The 21,325-nt window shown below is 29.4% G+C and overlaps 3 protein-coding genes across 14 annotated transcripts; 2 read left to right on the plus strand and 1 right to left on the minus strand.

The window, feature by feature from the left end:
- Positions 1-40: 40 nt before the first annotated feature.
- Positions 41-3,618, minus strand: LOC106784792. 5 transcript variants are annotated; one of them, XM_014744680.1, is made up of 5 exons: positions 3,386-3,618; positions 2,482-2,505; positions 1,762-2,363; positions 1,585-1,697; positions 41-1,498 (listed from the first exon to the last, which is right to left on the minus strand). In XM_014744680.1, the coding sequence occupies exons 2-5, from the start codon at positions 2,494-2,496 to the stop codon at positions 66-68; spliced, it is 2,163 nt and encodes a 720-aa protein (XP_014600166.1). In that variant the 5' UTR covers positions 2,497-2,505; positions 3,386-3,618; the 3' UTR covers positions 41-65. The 5 variants fall into 5 exon arrangements, with proteins under 5 accessions (XP_014600166.1, XP_014600167.1, XP_014600169.1 ...); XM_014744681.1 differs by lacking the exon at positions 3,386-3,618 and adding an exon at positions 3,024-3,089; XM_014744683.1 differs by lacking the exon at positions 3,386-3,618 and having other exon boundaries at positions 41-196; positions 269-1,498; positions 2,482-2,763.
- Positions 3,088-9,837, plus strand: LOC106784794 (coronin-6). 7 transcript variants are annotated; one of them, XM_014744689.1, is made up of 7 exons: positions 3,122-3,166; positions 4,398-4,482; positions 4,587-4,795; positions 4,997-5,478; positions 8,481-8,859; positions 8,974-9,216; positions 9,303-9,837. In XM_014744689.1, the coding sequence occupies exons 2-7, from the start codon at positions 4,455-4,457 to the stop codon at positions 9,480-9,482; spliced, it is 1,521 nt and encodes a 506-aa protein (XP_014600175.1). In that variant the 5' UTR covers positions 3,122-3,166; positions 4,398-4,454; the 3' UTR covers positions 9,483-9,837. The 7 variants fall into 7 exon arrangements, with proteins under 7 accessions (XP_014600179.1, XP_014600177.1, XP_014600175.1 ...); XM_014744688.1 differs by lacking the exon at positions 3,122-3,166 and adding an exon at positions 3,721-3,817; XM_014744693.1 differs by lacking the exon at positions 4,398-4,482 and having other exon boundaries at positions 3,088-3,166; positions 4,590-4,795.
- Positions 9,838-10,280: 443 nt separating this feature from the next.
- Positions 10,281-21,096, plus strand: LOC106784793 (glycerol-3-phosphate dehydrogenase, mitochondrial). Of its 2 annotated transcripts, none has more exons than XM_014744685.1 (12): positions 10,281-10,478; positions 14,373-14,573; positions 16,140-16,287; positions 16,533-16,755; positions 16,872-17,035; positions 17,130-17,242; positions 17,332-17,525; positions 17,606-17,994; positions 18,117-18,367; positions 18,443-18,790; positions 18,901-18,999; positions 20,006-21,096. In XM_014744685.1, exons 2-12 carry the CDS (start codon positions 14,487-14,489, stop codon positions 20,138-20,140), a joined length of 2,151 nt encoding a protein of 716 aa, XP_014600171.1. In that variant the 5' UTR covers positions 10,281-10,478; positions 14,373-14,486; the 3' UTR covers positions 20,141-21,096. The 2 variants fall into 2 exon arrangements, with proteins under 2 accessions (XP_014600171.1, XP_014600170.1); XM_014744684.1 differs by lacking the exon at positions 18,901-18,999 and adding an exon at positions 19,051-19,152 and having other exon boundaries at positions 20,006-21,094.
- The last annotated feature ends 229 nt before the right edge of the window (positions 21,097-21,325 follow it).

Consider the following 21,325-nt stretch of genomic DNA (forward strand, 5'->3'; position numbering starts at 1 on the left):
TATAGAAATATTGAAAAAAAAAATATATGAACAAATATTATTTCTATCTAATTCTTTTAATGCTATCAAATACATAAATAATGATCCGTACCATTAAAGGTATTTATTTCTCTTGGCTTTTTGGTGCTGCGTTTTGTAATTTCTATTGTATTTAAATGTTTTTTGTAATTGGTCCTTGGTAATTCTTCCTCATCGTCTGTAATGGAAATGTTGTTATCATATTTATTATCAAAATTACTCTTTTTTCTTCTATGGGATGTTTTATTACGATTCATATTGTTTACTTCTGACGTCTCATCTTCAATAATGCTGATATTGTCATCATTATAAACTTTACCAAGATTTTTTTCGTACGTTACAAATCCCTGAGGACAAGATGTTGTTTTTGATCGTTTAATATCTTTCTGCTGTTCTAATGAATTACATTTAATTGCTTTATCGCCTTTTTTTATTCTGTCATCAAGCACAGAATATTTAATATTATCTTCAATATTAATATCATTGAAATTAAAATGATTTGCTGATCTATCTTTTGTTTTCGTTTTTTTTTGTGATTTAATACTATCCTTAGAAGTGGAATTCATTATTGCTTTTCTTTTTCTCTCCTTATCCTGTTGTAATAATGCTCTTCTGTTTTCTAATACTTTTTCAAATTCAATTTTAGGAGTACCATAAACTTGACTTTCAAAATCTTCCGAATCTTTTATATTCATTCGTTGTAAACTGTTTCGTGACTGTTCTTGTAAAATTGTGTTTGGGCTCGCATGCATATTTACTATGTTGTGATTATTGTGATCAACACTTTTTTTTATTGTAGATGTATTTTGATGTTCTGGCACATAAGACCTCCTTAATGTTTCTTTACTATGTAAGTGACTGCCATACAATTTAGAATCATCATAAGCCCTTTGTTCTTTATTTGCATCGTTTGACTCTATTTTATAAGAGAAAACATCTTCAAGACAATTAAACATTTGTAAAATTTTTACAATGTATTCGTTAGGACAATTTTTATGTTGTAAATTATTGACAATGATATTGATTTTATCTTCCTTTATAATGTCTAATAATGAACGCTGATTTCGAACATTTAAACACTGAGTAATATTTGCAACATTATTATGCTCCTGTCGATTTTCCTTATTAAAAATTTTACTATCGTGAACTTTCTTTGTCGAATTAGGAATTGGTATATTTGTTAAATTTGGCACAGAAGTTTCAAGATTAGATAAATTATTATCAATGTTGATTTTGGTAGTATGATCCGTATCATTAATACATATTTTATTGGGAGATTTAAAATATTTGTCTTCGTCTATATGTATGGATTGCATTGTCACTTCGCTATTTAAATCATCATCACTGTCTGTAATTTTTGTTGGCCAATGAAAATTAACTTGATCGTTATTAAATACAAATGATTGCCATAATAAATATACATTTTCCCAATCGTCTGGGAAGCCATTATAAAATTTGCCTCTCACATATTTTGGTAGTTCTAAATCAAAATTTAAGAACAGTAATATTTGTTAATAATATTATAAAACGATTAATTAAGTTTTATGTAGAAGTTTGAATTCTTACCATTTTCCTTATCCACGATATTTCCTTCAAGATGATATACGAATAAACAAATAGACTGTATACTTCTAGCTGTTAATCTCCTAATTATAGGTTTACTGCACGCAATTTCTCCGCTAAAGAAATTAATATGAAATAATAGTAACGAACATTACTATGAATTTAGTCTTTAAAATTTACCTTTCTAATCGTCCCTTGATAACTAGTTTATAATCTTGGTTTAATATAACTTTCCAATTATAAAAACGCATAAATGATTTTTCATTTATTGGACCATTTATAGAATTTCTTTTAGATTGACCAAGATATTTATAAGTATTTAACGGTGTAGCATCATTTTTATCGAAGCAGTTATTTCGTTGAGGAGATTTTTTAGCACTTGAAAATGCAATTGTCGGTTCATAAGAAATATATTTGTTCATTTTCGTTACCATTACTTTTTGTCCATTGTTGTTGAAGCAGTTATCTTGTTCTGGAGATTTTTTATCACCCGAAGATGCAATTCTCGATTTATAAGATGTACATTTTTTGTTTTTTTCCATTATTCTTCGTTTGTCGTCTTCTGTTGTCATTATTCTTTGTTCATTGTTGTCAAAAAATGTATTTTTATCTTCTATCCTTGTAGACTCCGAAAACATAGAAAAACTCCAATTATATGCATTCGAATTATTCTTGGATGTATCAGCATTACTTGAATCTCCACTTCTCTTCAGCATAGACAGTTTTAAGGAACGCTCTAATCTTTTACAACGTTCATCTTTTTTAAATTTAGCAAAATTCATCTATAAATGATAAAAAAATTTTTACACTTTCAAACAAATATAACATCTTAAGTATAACAAGAAGTAATGCATACAAGTATAAACGTAGGCAAGGAAACCGTTAAAATTTGAAACTAACCTCCACTTCTGCCATTACATATATCTGAAACATCAAAACAAAGCTTTTCTAATCTATCTTAGAAAAAATATTTATAATATAGTAAATGTTATTTTAACTGCTTAGCATTTTTAATATGATTGTAGATAACTAATTTGCCAAGTTTAAAATAAACCGTGCGTATTTACAAAGAAATAAAATAGCACTTTAAATCTAACATTATACGTGATTATGATGGCATTTAATGTGGTATAAACGACCAACGAAAAATCAGCTTTAATTATCCAATCAATTTTGACATATAGATATATATATTGTTATTATATATATTTTGTTTTATTTTCTAGCATATTATTTAAAAAATTCCACTCTTATTTTATTATTATTTTTAATATAATGACAAGCATTAAATAAATAAACTAAGTTAAGTAAGTTAACTTCGTAATTAGTCAATGAACGATTAAACGCGGCATTAATAAATAAATAGTATATGAATATCAAATTTTATATAAAATCGCGCGGTATATCGTGAATTTAATGATTATTTGAAACTTTATATTCACTTCGATTATTCGCGCTTAAAGCAGCCATATTGAATCGAAAAGCATGCGCAACTGTCGTCTTCGTCAGCGCGTGAAATTTGGGGGGTGGGGAGAATTCTTTCCCAAAAGCGTGCATTGCCTGTCATCCGGATTATAATTCGTTGGTAAAGTACAATTTGTATTAACTAATTTATATTATTGATTAGTTAGATTAAATTTTTTCTTTTTAAATGACAATAAGACAATTTTGACAAGTGATATGTTTTGCAATTACATTGTTGCAATTATTATATGTGCAAAACAATTAGAGAATATAATTTAAAGCTAAATATATATTTATTTAAATATACGAGTTAAAAAAGTTTAAAAGAAAATAATATTACCCGGGGGTGGCTTTTCGCGTGAGTAGGGTGCGCATTTCCAAATAAGGTGTTCTGAAACGACCGATTCGTTTGTGTTAAATGGCGCTACTAGGACGTGGACGCCTAATGAATTACAATGTGGTGAATTAGAATAATGGCGGGAGTATTCAAATGTTCAGCCTTCTACCGTAGATATGTTTTACATTGTTTACCTATGTATAGTATAGAAAAGAAGAAGATAAAAAAGAAGAAAGGAAGGACGTATAAATAGTATATTTTTATACTGTTCACTTAGATTCTAATGAAAATTATTCCTCTTATTCAGTGAATCATACCGGTGACGCATCACCTGCCATACCCGTATGACTGTTACCGTATCAAGTAACTGTTTTTATCATGAAGTTACAGTGATATCGTAAAGATCAAAGACTACTTGAGAGTAATAAAATAGTAGTACGTATATAAACTCTTTTTTTGTATTCATTAAAGTGAAGCAGAGTGGAAGATTTGTGTATTTCTTTACATACGAAAGCGTGCGCGCATTCACAAATACATTTCCATCTTATGAAAAAAGTACTGAGTTATGCTATTTGAATATTGTAAATTACTTAAATATACCATGTTACCTTGCTTCAATCTCACTCAATTTACAATCACGATAAGATCGCGCATTAATTCTCTGTTTATTTAACTATAATATATTGTTGTTACATTAACATATGTACATATATATATATATATAATAGATATATAGGTACGTGACTGTAGCGTTTCTCATTATGAATCATGTTCTTATAAAAGCAACGGAGAGAGTTTATTTCTGTAGTCGCCAATTTCGGTTAGAATGAAATCTATTTTCTGATGCATCAAGCTCAGGATGCAGAGAAAGATAGAAAGGGAAAGAGTGAAAGAAAAGTTTCCTCTTATATTTGTAATAATTGGCAACCCTGGCATACACTTCATTTGCACATATTAACTCGTAGAAAGAGAGACCGGGATACAAAATCACGGTTTGGAAATATTCTTATTTCAGTCGCGCTCGTTTCGACGTCAAGGGTGGGGAATCTATTTATAAATTGGGGGATGTTCCATGCGTCGCCCACGCCCGCAGTGCCCACGTAACAATAATTTATTAAAATAATCATAATAGCCGGTGTATCAAGATATTGGTGTTTCCTTCTAGGTTAATATTTGTTGGTTTAATTTTTGTTTGCGTTGAAAGTAGGTGCAGATATGTCTTTTCGTGTTGTACGTAGCAGCAAGTTCCGCCACGTGTACGGAACGTCTTTAAAACGGGAACAATGCTATGACAATATTAGAGTTTCGAAATCCTCATGGGATTCTACATTTTGCGCCGTAAATCCGAAATTTTTGGCTATCATCGTTGAGTCCGCGGGCGGTGGTGCTTTCATAGTTTTACCCCATAATAAGGTAAATTTCTAAAGTTTTTCATTTCTTATTTATGCAATATATCTTTACTGAATATCATACATTGTAGTAGTGGTTTTATTAAGATTCTATATATATAATATATTTCATAGAAATTTGTTTCTTAGTTTATATGCATGATCATGATCATGAATACCTTAGTTACAGTAATCTCTAAACCAGAGCATTGAATTATTTTCATAGGTAGGAAGAATATCAGCAGACTATCCTTTAGTGGGTGGACACAAAGGTCCTGTATTAGATATCGCATGGTGCCCTCATAATGATAATGTCATAGCTTCGGGATCTGAAGATTGCGTTGTTAAAATATGGCAAATACCGGACGGAGGTATTTCCAGGACATTGACAGAGTCTGTGGTAGACTTACAATTGCATCAACGAAGGGTCGGTCTTGTGCTATGGCATCCTACAGCGTTAAATGTATTACTCACTGCTGGATCAGACAATCTTGTTTTAATTTGGAATGTTGGAACCGGTGAATGTTTAGTAAGAATAGACTCTCATCCTGATGTTATTTATTCTGCCTGTTGGAACTGGGATGGATCCCGATTGGTAACTACATGTAAGGACAAAAGGATTCGTATCTTAGATCCAAGAACAGGAAAAGTTTTAGAGGATGCTATTGCCCATGAAGGAAGCAAAGCAACACGTGCAATATTTTTAAGGTATGCAAATACACATTATATTTTTATTTTTATTGTTTATTTTAATTATTAAAAATGATCTACTTGTAAGTAACATTATTTTTATTTATCTTGTTTGAAATGTTTTTAATGTAATATAATTATAATCACAGGAGTATCAATTTCATAAGTTTATTCTTATGATTAGCTTTTTCTCACTATAATAGGTTTTATTTTATATTTAATAATATTGAAATAAACCAGTTTTTGAATTTTAATGAACATATAAGGCTCTTGCAAGATATTTTTGTAATATTTAAAAAAAGGCAGATTTATGATATTTGATATATATATATATATATATGATTTTATTTTATATAGTTATTTGCTTTAAAACGTTACATTGAAATAGATAATAAACATATACATTAACTATAGTCAAAATTTAAGCATGCACACTTATAGATATTAGAACTGTACTTTATATATAAAGGCATGTCTTCCATTTCTGGTACTTTACAACCATTAAGAAGTATAAAATATAGCTGCCTTAAATTGTCTTAATACAGCATTATAATGCTTTAATGTATCTACAAATGAAACACTTTATGTGCCTGTAAGATGCTTTCTATATTACAAGAATGACAGTAGTTAGTCTTAAATGCGCCTATGTAACAATAATACACTATATGCTTTGCAAATATCTATTATTTAATCACAACATTGGTGCATATTGCACAGGAAAATTTGCATACAAGGTGATGGTGCACAAATGCACACTTAGAGTGGTGAACATTTTTATATTTATGGGAACACAATAATAAAAATATATTTAATATATTAAATAATAAATCATGAAACATTTATTTCAGTGAATGCTCTTCACGCATAGAATAGAAATGCACAGTATCTTTAATTGTTGGAAATTTATTTACATAGTATTATTTATTTTTTTAGATTTAATAAAATAGGACAGTGTTGATGAGCAAGTGAATTTAACATATATTTAAGTATTTCTTTTATATCAATTGTAACATGTGAATTATCAACTTTTCCTAAAAGAATATGTACAAAATATTATATGCAATAACAACATATATTTGTGAACGATAGGATAATTTATATGTATCATTATGAATATCATTTTATACATATAAATTAATGGTTTACATAGGGTACTACATACTCTAGTCTTTTTAACGTAGCCAAGTAATTTTTTTTTCTATCGATCATCGAACTATATACATCCGCCTTTTTACATTATAATTATATCATATTAATTGCTCTTCTATTTAGGATTCAAGTATTTTAACTAAATTAATTGAAGAAGAAAACAAAATATTAAATTATAAACTGAATACTTTTCTTTCTTTTGTTAGGAAAAAGGGATATATATATTTTAATTGCTTCAAACAATCAGCCTAATTTAGTCAAATTGCTTGCTACATTGGTTTATTGTGATCCTTTTTATGTATTTCTGGATTATTCTTTGGTTATGAGAAAAATCTGCAACAGCTTTCTAAATGAGGCATTTGTCTGCACAATAGAATTATTTCCATTGCTTTTTATCACTTGGTCTTTCCAATTTGTGTAGTGCAAGATTCACATAATTTTAATGGAAAACTTCAAGGTTGAAATTTCATCATGAGGAGGACACCACCTTAATAAATGCAAATATCAAGACGTCTGCTCTATAATGTCCAGTTAAAAATTACAGTAAGTATTGTACATTAACTTATTCATCCGAAGTATCATGCTGAAAATGTAAAGTATCATTGTCTCAGTCTAGAATATGTGACTCTCTATATTAAAATATATTTAACTATTACATTTTATTTATATTTTTGGAAATAAGAAGAATCATTTGCTGCTCACAAATTTGAAAGGGAAGTATGTTAGATCTATATTGCATACATATCACAGAAACATTTTGCATTCTTAGAAGATAGATGATTGACAAAAATTAATTTACAGTTAATGTCAAATGTGTCAAGGATAATTTTCCATTTTCATTTAACTATAATAAAATGTCCTATTTTTTTAAATCTAATACTACAGCAACATGGTACAGTTTGTGAAGACTACTAATGCTGGCTACTGAAATATTCAATTAATAAATGTACTGTTGAAGTTTTACTATATCTTCATTATTTAAATGTATAGAAACAATATAATCGCATTTTTAACAAGTTAAGTTTGTACGTGGCTACAGACTAGTAATACAATAATTCCTCCGATGAAAGCACTTATGAACAGTTGCAAAGTCTCTGTTTATGTTGTAACAAGGTGGATGTTAATAAGTACTGATGATTAATATAGGTACAGAAGATATAATGTATTGCCTCCGATAATACAATAAAAATAAAACTAAAACAAATATACAGTATGTACCTTAATCAGGCACGCGGCCAACTTGATTATCTATCTTCCATGTACATTACACATTATACACAAATAAAACATGGATTATCCTTTATATCACATCTTTTACAGTAGGGATTTCGGTTTTATGTATGATATTTCATATTTTAAATATCTACTGGGGAAGATTTCTATTTTAAAAAAGGTATAAATTAATTTTCCTTTGCTAAAATATCCTACTCGAATATTAATATCTTTATTGTAATATTGCTTATTGTCAATTGTTTAAATTTGTATTGCTAAAGAAAAGAAGGAAAATTAATTTACTTCTTCTCATGGAGTCATACCTCCGTGTATATATATATGCATATATAAATATGTACACACATTTTCATGGAATTGCACCAAAAACCATGTTATTATTAAAGAAGATATGCCGATTATCTTCAATAATTATGTGACTTATATTTACACATATTGTATAAAGGAGTGAGAGAAAATGCTAAGTTCACCACTCAAACCTACCAAATTAAACCAAAATTGGAGTAGTAATTATCTATTAATATATTAATGGCATATCAATTTAATTATCTAATAGTGCTTGTAACATTACTAATCCAGTGCCAATAATTGGATAAGTTAATATTTTCCATTAATATTTAATAATATTTATTCTGTTTCAGGGGAGGTTTGGTTTTCACAACTGGGTTCAGTAAAATGTCTGAAAGGCAGTATTCGTTACGAGCCCCAGATATGTTAGGTGAACCTATAGTTATGGTAGAATTAGATACCAGCAACGGAGTTATGTTTCCTTTGTATGATCCTGATACAAATTTGGTATATCTGTGTGGCAAGGGTGATTCTGTTATTCGATACTTTGAGATTACACCCGAACCTCCGTTTGTTCATTATATCAATACTTTTCAAACTCCTGACCCTCAACGAGGCATAGGAATGATGCCAAAACGAGGTTGTGATGTTAATAGCTGTGAAATCAGCAGATTTTATCGACTAAATAATTCAGGCTTTTGTCAAGTCATTTCGATGACTGTTCCTAGAAAGGTAAATGTTGTTACAAATTGTTATATGTATTATGTTGTTACAAATTGTAAGGTTGCTATATATGCGTGTATTCTTGTTTTATTTTCTTCTTTTATATACCATAATATCTTGTAGTCTGAGCTTTTTCAAGAAGATTTATATCCTGATACTCCTGGAGATACAGCTGCAATAACTGCAGAAGAATGGGAGAGCGGTGCTGATGCAGATCCCATACTGATATCTCTTAGAGATGGTTATCAGCCATCGTCATCTAAAAATGAACTTAAAGTACATAAGAAAACGAATATATTAGATAAAGGAGCCAAAGTTGGATCCAATCCTGCACAAAATACTGCACAAGTCTCACCTGGCATTCTTGTAAGTTTTATCTTTTCTTTTTTAAGAAAAAAATTCATACATGTGCTATATGTCATATTCTAAAAATAGTATTTTACTCTATGTAGGAAGAAATGTTAAAAGAATTCACAGAGGAAATCAGAAAATTAAAAGCTGTGATTGTAAAACATGAAGGAAGGATACGAGTATTGGAATCAGCCGTGGCTCTTCAAATGAAGGAAGAAGAGAGAAATGAAAAAACATCTTCTCCAGCTGACAGAGAGTTGCTAGCTTCTGACGAAGTGTAATTTCAAAGTCATATTTTTAGCTGACAAAAAAAAAGATAATAATAATAATAATAATAATAATACAAAAGAAATTAATCGTGTAACAAAGTAATTATATATTTTGATATAACAATTTGTGTAAATAGTAGGTTTCAACGATGTGAGGCGTGTTTTGATTCTTGCAAAGATCTTTGCTATTTATTGTACATCATTCATCATACATCTACATTTGTATTATCTTTACATCTCTTTATTGTGTTACAAAGTTAACTAATATGGTGTTAGCTGTTGTTAGTATTAAGACATCCCATGATTGTATCATGATATATACTATAGTATTTCACTATGTATATGAAACTTTATAACAATAATTGTTGAAAAGAAAAAAAGAGTGCCTAATTTGTACAGATATTTTGCTGTAAAATAACAAAAGTAAAATATTCTATTTAAATACGTGCTACCCTCCAGTTCCTGTATCTTGATAAAGATGAAAACTCGTTTAAATTAAAAAGAAACTATAAAGAGAGAAGAAAATAATATATATAAATATAAACGCGAACGATATATCGTAAATTCTGAAAAATAAAAAGAAAATTTCTTTTAAACAATTTTCATATACATAATATGATAAATATATATAATACAAAATTTGAACTGAATGTTTATCTGTAAAAGATATATGATAGGTTGTTATCTATTATAGTCGTTCTTTTTTCTAATTATCTACAAAGCGTTACTTTGATAGGTTGCAAAAACCACGGTGTGTGGGGGGGTATTTAATTCTGATAATATCCGAGAGATATCGCTTTAATCGAAATAGTTAGGGTTCTCAGTTGGGTCCCGGGCCGGTTCGTTTATACGGTTCTCTTGTAGTTATCGTGAACAGTTCACACAGATCGCTGGACGATGCGAGCTGTCGCGATTTTCGTCGGTGAATATGTCCTTCGTTAAATCGTAACGTTCTTATTTATTCAATTGGACGATCGTGGACGAAACGTTGAGACGATATATCTCGCGGTGAGTAAATGCCATTCAAAGAAACTTTCGAATTATTACATAGAAATATTCTTTAAACAAGTAAATAGAAGAAAGAGAGATAGAGAGGGAAAGAGAGAGAGAGAAAGAGAGAGATTTATAGATGTAGGTGTAACATGGGATATTGTAAAAAAAAAAAGAGACACGAGTCCCGTGGCGCGCCTTCTTCGTTCCTTGTTCGAATCAATGCACGCTCGAACCCGGCTTATAACCTCTTAAAAAGAAAGATATTTACCTGAAAGCTATAGTCGTTTCCTATTGTTCGAAATTTTATTGTCCCTTTTTTTATTTTTCGATTAGATACGCTTGACTTGGTTTTCTATTAACGTTTCGTAAATGGATTCAATGTAGGACCATACCTAATCATTATTTTACCTACGGCCTGTCTTGACATTCGAAAACATTTGGCACGAAAGCGGCAGCTATTTCGAATACGTCCTTGCGACATCGGCCCCTCTTTTCACAAATGGATTTTACGAGAGTTTTATATATATATGTATATATATATATATCGTAAATTTTTAGAGTGTATTGTCCGCGCAAGTCCTCATTATCACTAAAGGGTAAGATATGAGCTCTCGGGATTGTGGGGTGGTGGATAGAACAATTCGAGTGGGGATTTTTAAAAGGAACATTCGAATATTTAGCTTATTATTGTATCCTGGTACTTGCCCTCAGGTGCAATTTTTCTGTTAAGAAGGACGAATCGTGATTTTCCAATGTAATTTACGCCTATCGTTGGTACGCACTTCGTTCGAGATAGGGTTACGTAATTACACGTGCTCAAGGGGGCATTATCAAGGTCTTGTTTTCTAGAGGCCATTCTCGGCATTATCATATATCCAAGGATACTTGGTTCCCTATTTAATATTCTTCTTCATTTATCGAAGAAAATCTTATGTCTTTTAATTAATCGAAATTTTTCAATTTTCTTTGAACATTTCTTACACAAAGACCTTTTATACTTTGCATTCTCGTAAGATACATACATTATTTAAGATGGCGGACTTAAGTGTGACGTCTTGGATAAAAATTACTATAATTAAATTCCAAGAATTCCCGCGTAATTTAAGATGTCGTATAATATTATTTTCACATTTTTCTTTTGTTTTTTCTTTTTCTTTTTTTTCGCATCGAAAAGAGAAAACAAAAAAAATTAATTTTTATTTGATTAATTATTAACATGTCACCGAGATCAAGTCACCAAGTTTACGAATTTATATTTGCTTTCACTCAATATTAAGAAAAGCTAAGATAATTGTATGACGTAACTCACGCACACACGCATACTCATAAATATACGTATACATATGTTTGCCACGAAAACGAATAGGAGTTTCTATAATGCAACAGGTACTGGTAGCAACTAGTTTATACTCAGCGCGATTCACGTGATACATTCGTTTGGCATTACAATACTTCGAGCGTAAAACTTGTGCCAAATTTTTATTGTAATAATGTGTATCATATCGCTGTCTCAATACCATTTTATTTTCGAAATCAAATAAAAGGTTTATAAGAGTCCGATCTTACCTGCGTATCAATTTGATTATCTCTGAACAAGTTCACATAAAAAATCTGTATTTGCTCTCTCTTATTAATTATTTTGAAACATTGATATTAAATGTATATATATATAATGCATAATTAATATATTTATGATACATGTGCATATAGTTGAAATATTATAGAGGACATTGTCTTTTATTTGTCACTTCCTCGTCTATATACAAATTGGAATCGTTACAAGAATTTGCACGTGGAAGACGGATTCGTATATATGTAGATTTAAAGATAAACAAGAGAGGAAGGAATTATTAGATAAGCATGAGATGTCCGATTTCGAACTGAAAGAAAAAAAGGGAGAAGGGATAGAAGGATAGAGAAAAAGTAAAAATAATAGATTGCTCGAAAAGTTCGTATTAATTTTGAAAAATAAAATTATTCGAGGGCACACAAACTTTTCGGGCAATCCAATATGTAGAAAAGATGGATCCTAAAAATTTCTAAATGATTTAAAAAATTAATTACATTGTTTCAACATTTTTTTATATTAATTTTCTTTGTAGATCGTAACATTACAAGATTAGGAATTTTTGTTAACCACCTTGTAAATATAAAAGAAAACATTCATTAATCTACTTCATAGGTTCATCCTATATTACTACTATAATCGTACAATCGTGTATTTGAATTATTTGAAAAAATCAATGTAAAAATCATAAAAAGTATTTTACGTATGTCACGTATGATACACGCAAGTACTTATTAGATCCGTTAAGGATCGTAACGAATAATCTAATATCGCGCGATTCACGTATTTGATGAAGAAAATATAAATAAAAATGAAAAGAAAGAAAGAAAGAAAGAGAAAGAAAAAACTGTGTAAAATAAAAAGAATATATAGCGAGGTAAATGGTGATGCATATATATATGTAACTAGTATCAAGTACAACATGTAAACCGATAAGATACAGTCTATGTATGTATATATACTTATGCACTTATATCCTATACGAAATTGGCACGTCACGTGAGATTAACAATTAGAAAAGGTAATACAACAAAAAGAATTTAAGCTTGTCGTCAACTAGTCTTCTTTTACTCATTGCCAATTTCGATATCCTTCCTCTTCTCTTCGTATTGTATATGCATTATAGAATCGTATTTAATTTTAACTAATTATATCCTCGAGATAATTAATTGGATAAACTAAAAATAGAAAGAGTATTTTATTTTTTAATGACTATTAATAACTATTTTAAATAGTTAGATAAATAGAGATAGATATTTTTTTGTTAAATATTCAAAACTCCTAATCTCTCTCACAGGGGGTACTTGTATTTTTTAATTAATTTTTATTTGTCGCAGTTAACTTCAAATATTTTTTCTCTCTTCTGTCTGTCGTGATACGTTTTCTTAAGAAATTTTCTCCACATATTTTGTTGCATTCGTCATTAATAATCATATCGTAATTCATCCAACATTTTTTATTTATATTTTCTCTCTTTTCTTTTTTTTTCTTTTCCATCTTCTTCTTTCATTTCTTCTAATCCTTAACACGATAAGTTTTTTATCGATCCTTATCTAATTGTAAACTGAGATTTCTCACTAAGGAAATTAGCGATACATATTTTCTGCATGCGTCAATAGTCATCGGTAAAATGCGTAATGTCTCATGCTCAGAAGAAACAATTTCATTACGTAATTTTTTTACTAATGATATAATCTTTATTCAAGATCGTAAACAACTAACTATAGTAAAGATTAGTTAATCGTAAGCTTCAACATATGGATTACACACATACTCTTTCTTTTTTTAATTTATTTTCTTTTATTATTATTTTCTTTTTACATTGTAATTTTAAATCAATTAATACGCAATTTATATTATAATCATTTATGCATTAAAAAAATATATATACTTCTGTTTGATCATCTTCAGTCGAGTTAATGGAAATTTACATTAAACAAATATACTATCACGTGTTCGTAACATGAATCTATTATCATATTAACAAGTGTATTAATTCGAATTCTCACATTAATTACATTCAAAATGTTATTTATAATAACGAGCAAATTGAGACTTTCATTATCTATGAGGATTATCTTTTTCAATCTTATTCCTCATAGAAAACAGCCAAATTTATTTACTATGACTACGAAAAGAAAAAAAGAAAACGTATATGAATTTGATTAACTTTATTGTGTAACATTAATTTGTGAACTGACGAATTTGTTCTTTCGAAACACTTATAATAATCTCTTGCGCCTAAGGGCATTCGATTGTATTATCTATTTTATCGTATTATAATTTCTATTATTTCAACATCTCTAATCTCCGACATTTCCTAATCTTAAATTTGATTTCAGATTTTTCTTGAAGGATTTATTTACCGTCGAGGGAGAGAGAGAGAGAGAAAAAGAAAACGAACAAATAACTAAATAATTAAATAAATAAATAAATAAATAAATAAAAAAAGAAATATGGCGTCGTTGAAGTTACTGGTAGCAGGTGCTAGCGCTGTAGGAACTGGCGCATTAACATCTTATTTATTCTTATCCGATTCAACGGTGAGTATTTTAGAAGACAATTACTCTTAAAAATGTTTTGCATAGTGAGAGAGAGAGAAAGAAAGAAAAGATAAAGATAAAGATAAAGATAAGAAAAATATCGATATAAAAACTTGTCTCGATCGTAAGTAATTCAAGGACGTAAACAATATATATTTTATAATACGACTTTTAGATAGCGATAGTCAGTCAGTCAGTCAGTCAGTCAGTCAATGATCACGTGGTTGTATACCAAAAATTTCACGAGTTCTAAAAGAGCATGTGCCAGGCCAGGGTAAATCTTAAGGCCGGTGCTAAACGACTATTTCTAACACACGAACGAAACAAAAACGTTTTCGAATAGAAGAATCCCAATGTAAGATGATCGCAGACTCTCTGGTTAATATTGTATTAAATATATTTTCAAATATGAGACTTGTGTTAACTTATTTACAACTCATTATAGGAACATTTTTTTACTCGTTAATAATCGTCGAATAATTTCAAGTTGATTCATTTAGAGATCATATGAAAATGACTATTTTCGTCTAAGCTTTAATAAGATGTACATACACAGAGAGTACCAGCAGCAGAGACAGGCAAACCTAAATACATACATGTAAACGCAATCGTTCCCCTTTTTTTTAAAATATGCAGCATTACAAGCGAACGTGTTGCGAAAAATGAGTATGTGTTTTTTCGAAAGTTAGTCTTTGACCATAAAAGTTTCGGTGAATGTAGGAGGATCTTTAATCTTGTTAAATCATATGCTAAAGAAATCGTGATACTTAAAAAAAAAAAAAACTGTTTTCTTTCGATTACATACTTTTGAATAATTCAATTCTATAATGTAATTATAGAAAAAGAACATAAAATTGTGGATTAAAATGAATTTATCAATGAAACATAAGGTTTTTCTATTAGAAGATCTTTAGTGAGAATGTTAGAGTTCACTTTATCGCGATTATTTCTTTGTTTCAAGGCTATTCATATAGCTGGCACGTATGTTCGCTAACCGCGATAATAGTCAACGCATAAATTTAGGATAGTCGAGATATTTAACTATTTGTTATCTAATTCATACGATTTATTATTTCTTTTTTTTTTTCTCGTGTGTGGATATTATAAATTTATAAGTATATAAATAAAAATATAAAATATATAACTACGAAGGGGGGTATACGGAATGAACATGATCAAAGCTTTTATCGATTAGAAATTAACAAAGTGTGAAGACGTTCGAGCTTCCCATAAGGCTGATCTTTTTATTTTTACTACTTTATTTTTCCGGAAATTACAGAAAGAATAAAACATTAATAGATCGATATTTAATGATACCTTGATCTATACCAGAGATCTAAAATGTGAGTCATTATAAATGTTCAAATATGGAAGTAATTTACATATTCATTTAGAGAAAGTTCATTAAGAATAAGATAAGAAAAATTATCGTTTACGAAAGCGAATCTTGGGTCATTAAAATTTGGAAAGCCTTGATCTATAGAGATACAATTTTTGAAATAATATTTATATATATATATATATTCAAATTATTTACTTATCATCGTTATAATGTTTATACACAAGGTACATGCCGAAAAGCCAAAACCAGTTAAGAGACCACTGCCAACTAGAGAAAATCAAGTAGCGACTTTGAAATCTCAAGATTATGATGTTCTTATCATTGGAGGTGGTGCAACTGGCGCAGGATGTGCTCTGGACGCTTGCACAAGAGGTAATTTATATCTATATTGATTATAAATCGATTAAAAACACTTTATCTGAGATAAGAAAAATAAATGTATAAAAAATGAGTATTGTAATTATAATAGAAATGTTTGTATCTTGAATGTAAATATTTTTCGTGAAATTTGACACGATAATAATATATATTACTATGTTATTATATTATATTATTATATATAAGAAAAATAATTATTAATATTTTATACTTATACTTTCTTTTTATGTTTCATTAAGGTTTAAAAACGGCATTAGTGGAAGCGGACGACTTTGCCTCCGGCACTTCCTCCAGGAGTACGAAATTGATTCATGGAGGTGTCCGTTATTTGCAAAAAGCTATAATGCAAATAGACATAGAACAATATAAAATGGTTAAAGAAGCTTTACATGAACGTGCATCGATGTTACAGAGCGCACCTCATCTCGCTCATCCTTTACCTATCATGTTACCTGTTTATACGTACGTATCGTACCATTGTAACACGATCATCTTATTAGTTACATTTATAAAACGTTCAACAAAAGCCCGCTAGTTCTTCCTTTATTAATTTTTATTCCCTTGTGTTTATTCGATAGATGGTGGCAAATTCCCTATTATTGGTTTGGTATAAAAATGTACGACATAGTAGCAGGCAGTAAAACTGTTAAGTCGTCATATTATCTTAGCAAATCGAACGCTCTCGAACTTTTCCCTATGTTGAAGGGTGATAAACTGACAGGGGCTATCGTTTATTACGATGGTAAGATCGAATTTAAAAAATTATTCTTTTTCTTTTTTACAACTTTTAATATCTCTTAATTATTAATGATTTAATATTATACATTAAATCTTAGGTCAACAAGACGACGCTAGGATGAACTTAGCGATTGCTTTGACAGCCTCCAGACACGGAGCAACGGTTGTTAATCACGTTAAAGTCGTTAATTTGTTAAAAGGTCTCGATAGAGTAAGTAAATAGTTTTAAAAGACACATTGGACAATTAAATTAAAATTTATTCTTTTCATTGTTTTATATTCTTTCTCTGCTTTGTGCAGGATGGTAACAGGGTACTTACAGGAGCTCGTTTGAAGGACGAACTCACAGGAGAAGAATGGGATGTAAAAGCAAGGGCTATAATAAACGCAACAGGACCTTTTACGGACCATATTAGAAAGATGGATGACCAAAATGTGAAAGAAATTTGTGCTCCTTCGTCTGGAGTCCACATTGTTTTGCCAGGCTATTACAGGTATGTAATCGTAAAATAGTCAATTTTTATCCTACAAGTCGTAAGACAACAAAAAAACAAGTTCTTAAGAAATTCTTTAGTCCCGACCAGATGGGTCTCCTCGATCCTGCAACTAGCGACGGTCGTGTTATTTTCTTTTTGCCATGGCAAAAGCAAACAATCGCAGGTACAACCGACCTACCCTGCGAAGTAACGCACAATCCACGTCCGACCGAAGACGAAATTATGTTCATTTTACAAGAAGTTAAGAACTACCTCAATCCTGACGTTGAAGTACGTCGTGGTGATGTCTTATCAGCTTGGAGCGGTATCAGGCCATTGGTATCCGATCCGAACAAACCGAATACACAATCGTTAGCTAGAAATCACATAGTGCACGTTAGTCCTACGAAACTTATTACAATAGCTGGCGGAAAATGGACAACATATCGTGCTATGGCCCAAGAAACAATTGATGCAGCCATCAAAGGTAGCTCTTACTATCCCAATATCCGAATATGAATAATGAATATGACAGATATATGATAATGAATAATGCGCTTTTTCTACAAAAGATAATTATATTAATCTAATAATACTTCTAATATACAGCCTGCGATTTAAGTCCCGAAAGAGAATGCCAGACTGACGGATTTCTCTTAGAAGGAGCACATGGTTGGACTCCTACGATGTATATTAGATTAGTACAAGATTTTGGATTAGAATGTGAAACCGCACAACATCTTTCCAAAAGTTATGGAGATCGCGCATTTGCAGTTGCAAAAATGGCATCCCTTACTGGCAAGCGTTGGCCTATCATTGGTAAAAAAATCCATCCAGAGTTTCCATATATTGATGCTGAGGTAAAAATTAATTTTTCTTCTTATTTACAAACTAAATTATATAAATATCATTAGATAATAATGTTTGTATTTTAGATCCGTTATGGCGTACGTGAATACGCTCGAACTGCAATCGATATGATCGCTCGACGACTCAGACTTGCCTTTCTTAATGTACAAGCTGCCCAGGAAGCACTTCCAGGAATTATAGATATTATGGCTGAAGAGCTTCATTGGTCAGCCGAAGAAAAAAAGAAACAACAACGTGAGGCTAGCGAATTTCTTTCGAATGAGATGGGACAAATGGTGAATCGCGCTTCCAGGGACAAAATACCCATTAATCTTACAAAAGACGAAATCCAATTATATATCAAACGTTTTACTATTATCGATAAGGACAACAAAGGATACGTGTCGATTAATGACATCAGGAGAGGACTCAAGGTTTGCTTTCAAAAATAATTCGTCTTTCTATTCTATCTTTCTTAATATTATTTTAGTATATATTATTCGAGTTCCTTCATTTTATACTTTATGCGATCATTAATATCTAGGTACTTGGTATTAAGTTAAACGAAGATGAGATACACACATTACTCAATGAAATTGACCTCAGCTATAATGGGCAAATGGAGTTACAAGATTATTTACAGGTAAATTATTAAGAACATTTATAATTTAGATATTTTGTTTACTATTCACAGCTTTTTGGTGACAAGGATGTACCAGGCGAAGAACTTCACGAAATACTCCGCGAAATCGACACTAATATGAACGGTCAAGTTGAATTGGATGAGTACCTTCAGGTCTGTGAATATTAATATGCACAGATTGCCAAATAGTTTTGCTGCTCTTAATATATTGTTTGTTATTTTTACTTTGCAAGATATCAAATTATTATTCATTTTTGTTCTCTTTTTTTTTTTTTTTTTTTTTTTTTTTTTTTTTTTTTTTTTTTTTTTTTTTTTTTNTTTTTTTTAATTAATTTTTTTTTAAATCTGTGAATATTTGCCAATTGGTAATAGCTGTGCAAATTGATTCCAAATAATATCTTAATAATATGCTTGTTTTCTATCTCATCCTCTGATATTTTACACAAACGATAGTATATTACTAAAAATACTCATCTTTCAAACCTGTTGCACTTATGCTGTGATGACGTGCCATTTGCAGCCTGGTAACAATTCTTTGCTAATTATTATATTAGAGATCAAATTGATATTTCAGTTATAAAAGACTTGTGCTATTCTTTTTTTTTTAAATATATATATTTATTTTGCAATTGTTTTATGCATGATTATATTTATCTATTTGTTATTACACGAGTTAAATGAAACAAAAAAGTATTATTTTAATTTCATCATTTTTTATATTGTTTCGTTCTCTTTTTTTACTGAATTTAATTTATGTATTTTCAATGATTTATATTTGGATTACTTTTGTAAATGAATTACGTAATAACAAAATCTCCATAATTACTTCTATAAAATAACTAATTTATATAAATTGATATATTTTATTATAATTTTGTTTGAACAAAATTTTATGTACTGTCTTTTTCTTAAATTTATTTTAATTAATATTGTGTAAACTTACAATGAATTTTGTGTGTAAAAGTTTCAATATCAAAATTTTACCTATGATTTTTTTTAAATACAGATGATGTCAGCTATAAAATCTGGACATGTGGCATACTCTCGTTTTGCACGAATGGCCGAGATGGAGCAAGAACAACACGAAAAAGAAATGTTGAAGAAACAAATTAGCGTTGAAAGATCCGGTGGAGGACTGTGAAGAAATTTCTGTCCAACAGAAATTACTATCTTCCTCTATTTCCGTATAGCATACTAAAAAAATTGCAATAAACTATTTATTATAGTATGTTACAAAACTCGAGGCTGCACACTTAAGAAAAACTATTACAAATACTCTGAACGGTTTTTATTATCTGCAGTTTGAACAATTCTAGTTCAGAGATTTGAAGATTTGTTATATTGCACTTTAACAGCAAGTATATATATATATATATATATATTGCTGTACATATGTAAAATATATGGAATATGTGAAAACTAAAATGTGAAATGAAAACATCTTTAATGTATATAGAAAAGTTATAAGAATATGCAAAATGCAGTATGGTTATCGCTCTGAAAGATTTTATAATATAATTATTGAATAATTATACTGCAGATAATTATAATATCAAATACACATAATGATCAAAGTATCTTTTAAGAAATTCATGTACTTGCTATGAAGCTATTAAGTCTTGTAAAGGCATAAATACATTAAAAATACGTATCATTAAATCGCACATATTATCATAAAAATAAAAAAAGAAGAAACATTACATAAAAATATATCGCATACAATAGTCAACGGTTTTCTCGAGTGTATTTTAGCAGAATTATATTACGTATTAGAATTCAAACGAGATTGCTTTTATTTGTAAATTGTTAGACCAAAATGTTAAACGTACGATGTATGAATTACAAAATTGATAAAAGAGATCTATTTATTAAGAAACTTTTATTGTTATTCATGAAAAGTATTTATTAATTTATTTCATGCTACTATCGCGTACCATTAAATTAATAAACAGTATAAACAAATAGTACTTTCACGTATCATTTCTTTCAATCAAGATGATTACACTGTAATTTAAAACTATTGTGAAATAAGATTAATGATTATTTTCACTATGAGAAAAAAATAAAAAAACTGTGCATTATTTATTTATTTAATTATTTATTTATATCTATTTATGATGTAGATACATAGATGTTTACTATGTACTTATGTTTTAACAAAAAATGTTAACTGATCATGATTATAATAAAAATGATATACATATACAAATTATATGTATTATACCTTATTATGAAAAGCATATAAAAATAAGTTTAATCAACTTTCTTTTTATTTTCCTGATGTATATCTCTTTTCTCTCTATGTATATACATTTATATATACATT

Source organism: Polistes canadensis, unplaced genomic scaffold, assembly GCF_001313835.1.
Source record: "Polistes canadensis isolate GaletaPanama2010 unplaced genomic scaffold, ASM131383v1 scaffold_40, whole genome shotgun sequence".
Taxonomy (NCBI): Eukaryota; Metazoa; Arthropoda; class Insecta; order Hymenoptera; family Vespidae; genus Polistes; species Polistes canadensis.

Excerpts from the sequence above, each read along its gene's own strand:
- LOC106784792 (XM_014744679.1), bottom strand. The coding sequence starts at position 2,514 with ATGTTTCAGATATATGTAATGGCAGAAGTGGAG. Across the intron at positions 2,364-2,481 it reads ATGTAATGGCAGAAGTGGAG|ATGAATTTTGCTAAATTTAA; the intron begins GTTAGTTTCAAA and ends TATCATTTATAG. Across the intron at positions 1,499-1,584 it reads TATCGTGGATAAGGAAAATG|AACTACCAAAATATGTGAGA; the intron begins GTAAGAATTCAA and ends ATTTTGATTTAG.
- LOC106784793 (XM_014744684.1), top strand. The coding sequence starts at position 14,487 with ATGGCGTCGTTGAAGTTACTGGTAGCAGGTGCTAGCGCTGTAGGAACT. Across the intron at positions 14,574-16,139 it reads TATTCTTATCCGATTCAACG|GTACATGCCGAAAAGCCAAA; the intron begins GTGAGTATTTTA and ends TTTATACACAAG. Across the intron at positions 16,756-16,871 it reads ATCATGTTACCTGTTTATAC|ATGGTGGCAAATTCCCTATT; the intron begins GTACGTATCGTA and ends TTTATTCGATAG.
- LOC106784794 (XM_014744689.1), top strand. The coding sequence starts at position 4,455 with ATGCGTCGCCCACGCCCGCAGTGCCCAC. Across the intron at positions 5,479-8,480 it reads ACACGTGCAATATTTTTAAG|GGGAGGTTTGGTTTTCACAA; the intron begins GTATGCAAATAC and ends ATTCTGTTTCAG. Across the intron at positions 8,860-8,973 it reads CGATGACTGTTCCTAGAAAG|TCTGAGCTTTTTCAAGAAGA; the intron begins GTAAATGTTGTT and ends AATATCTTGTAG.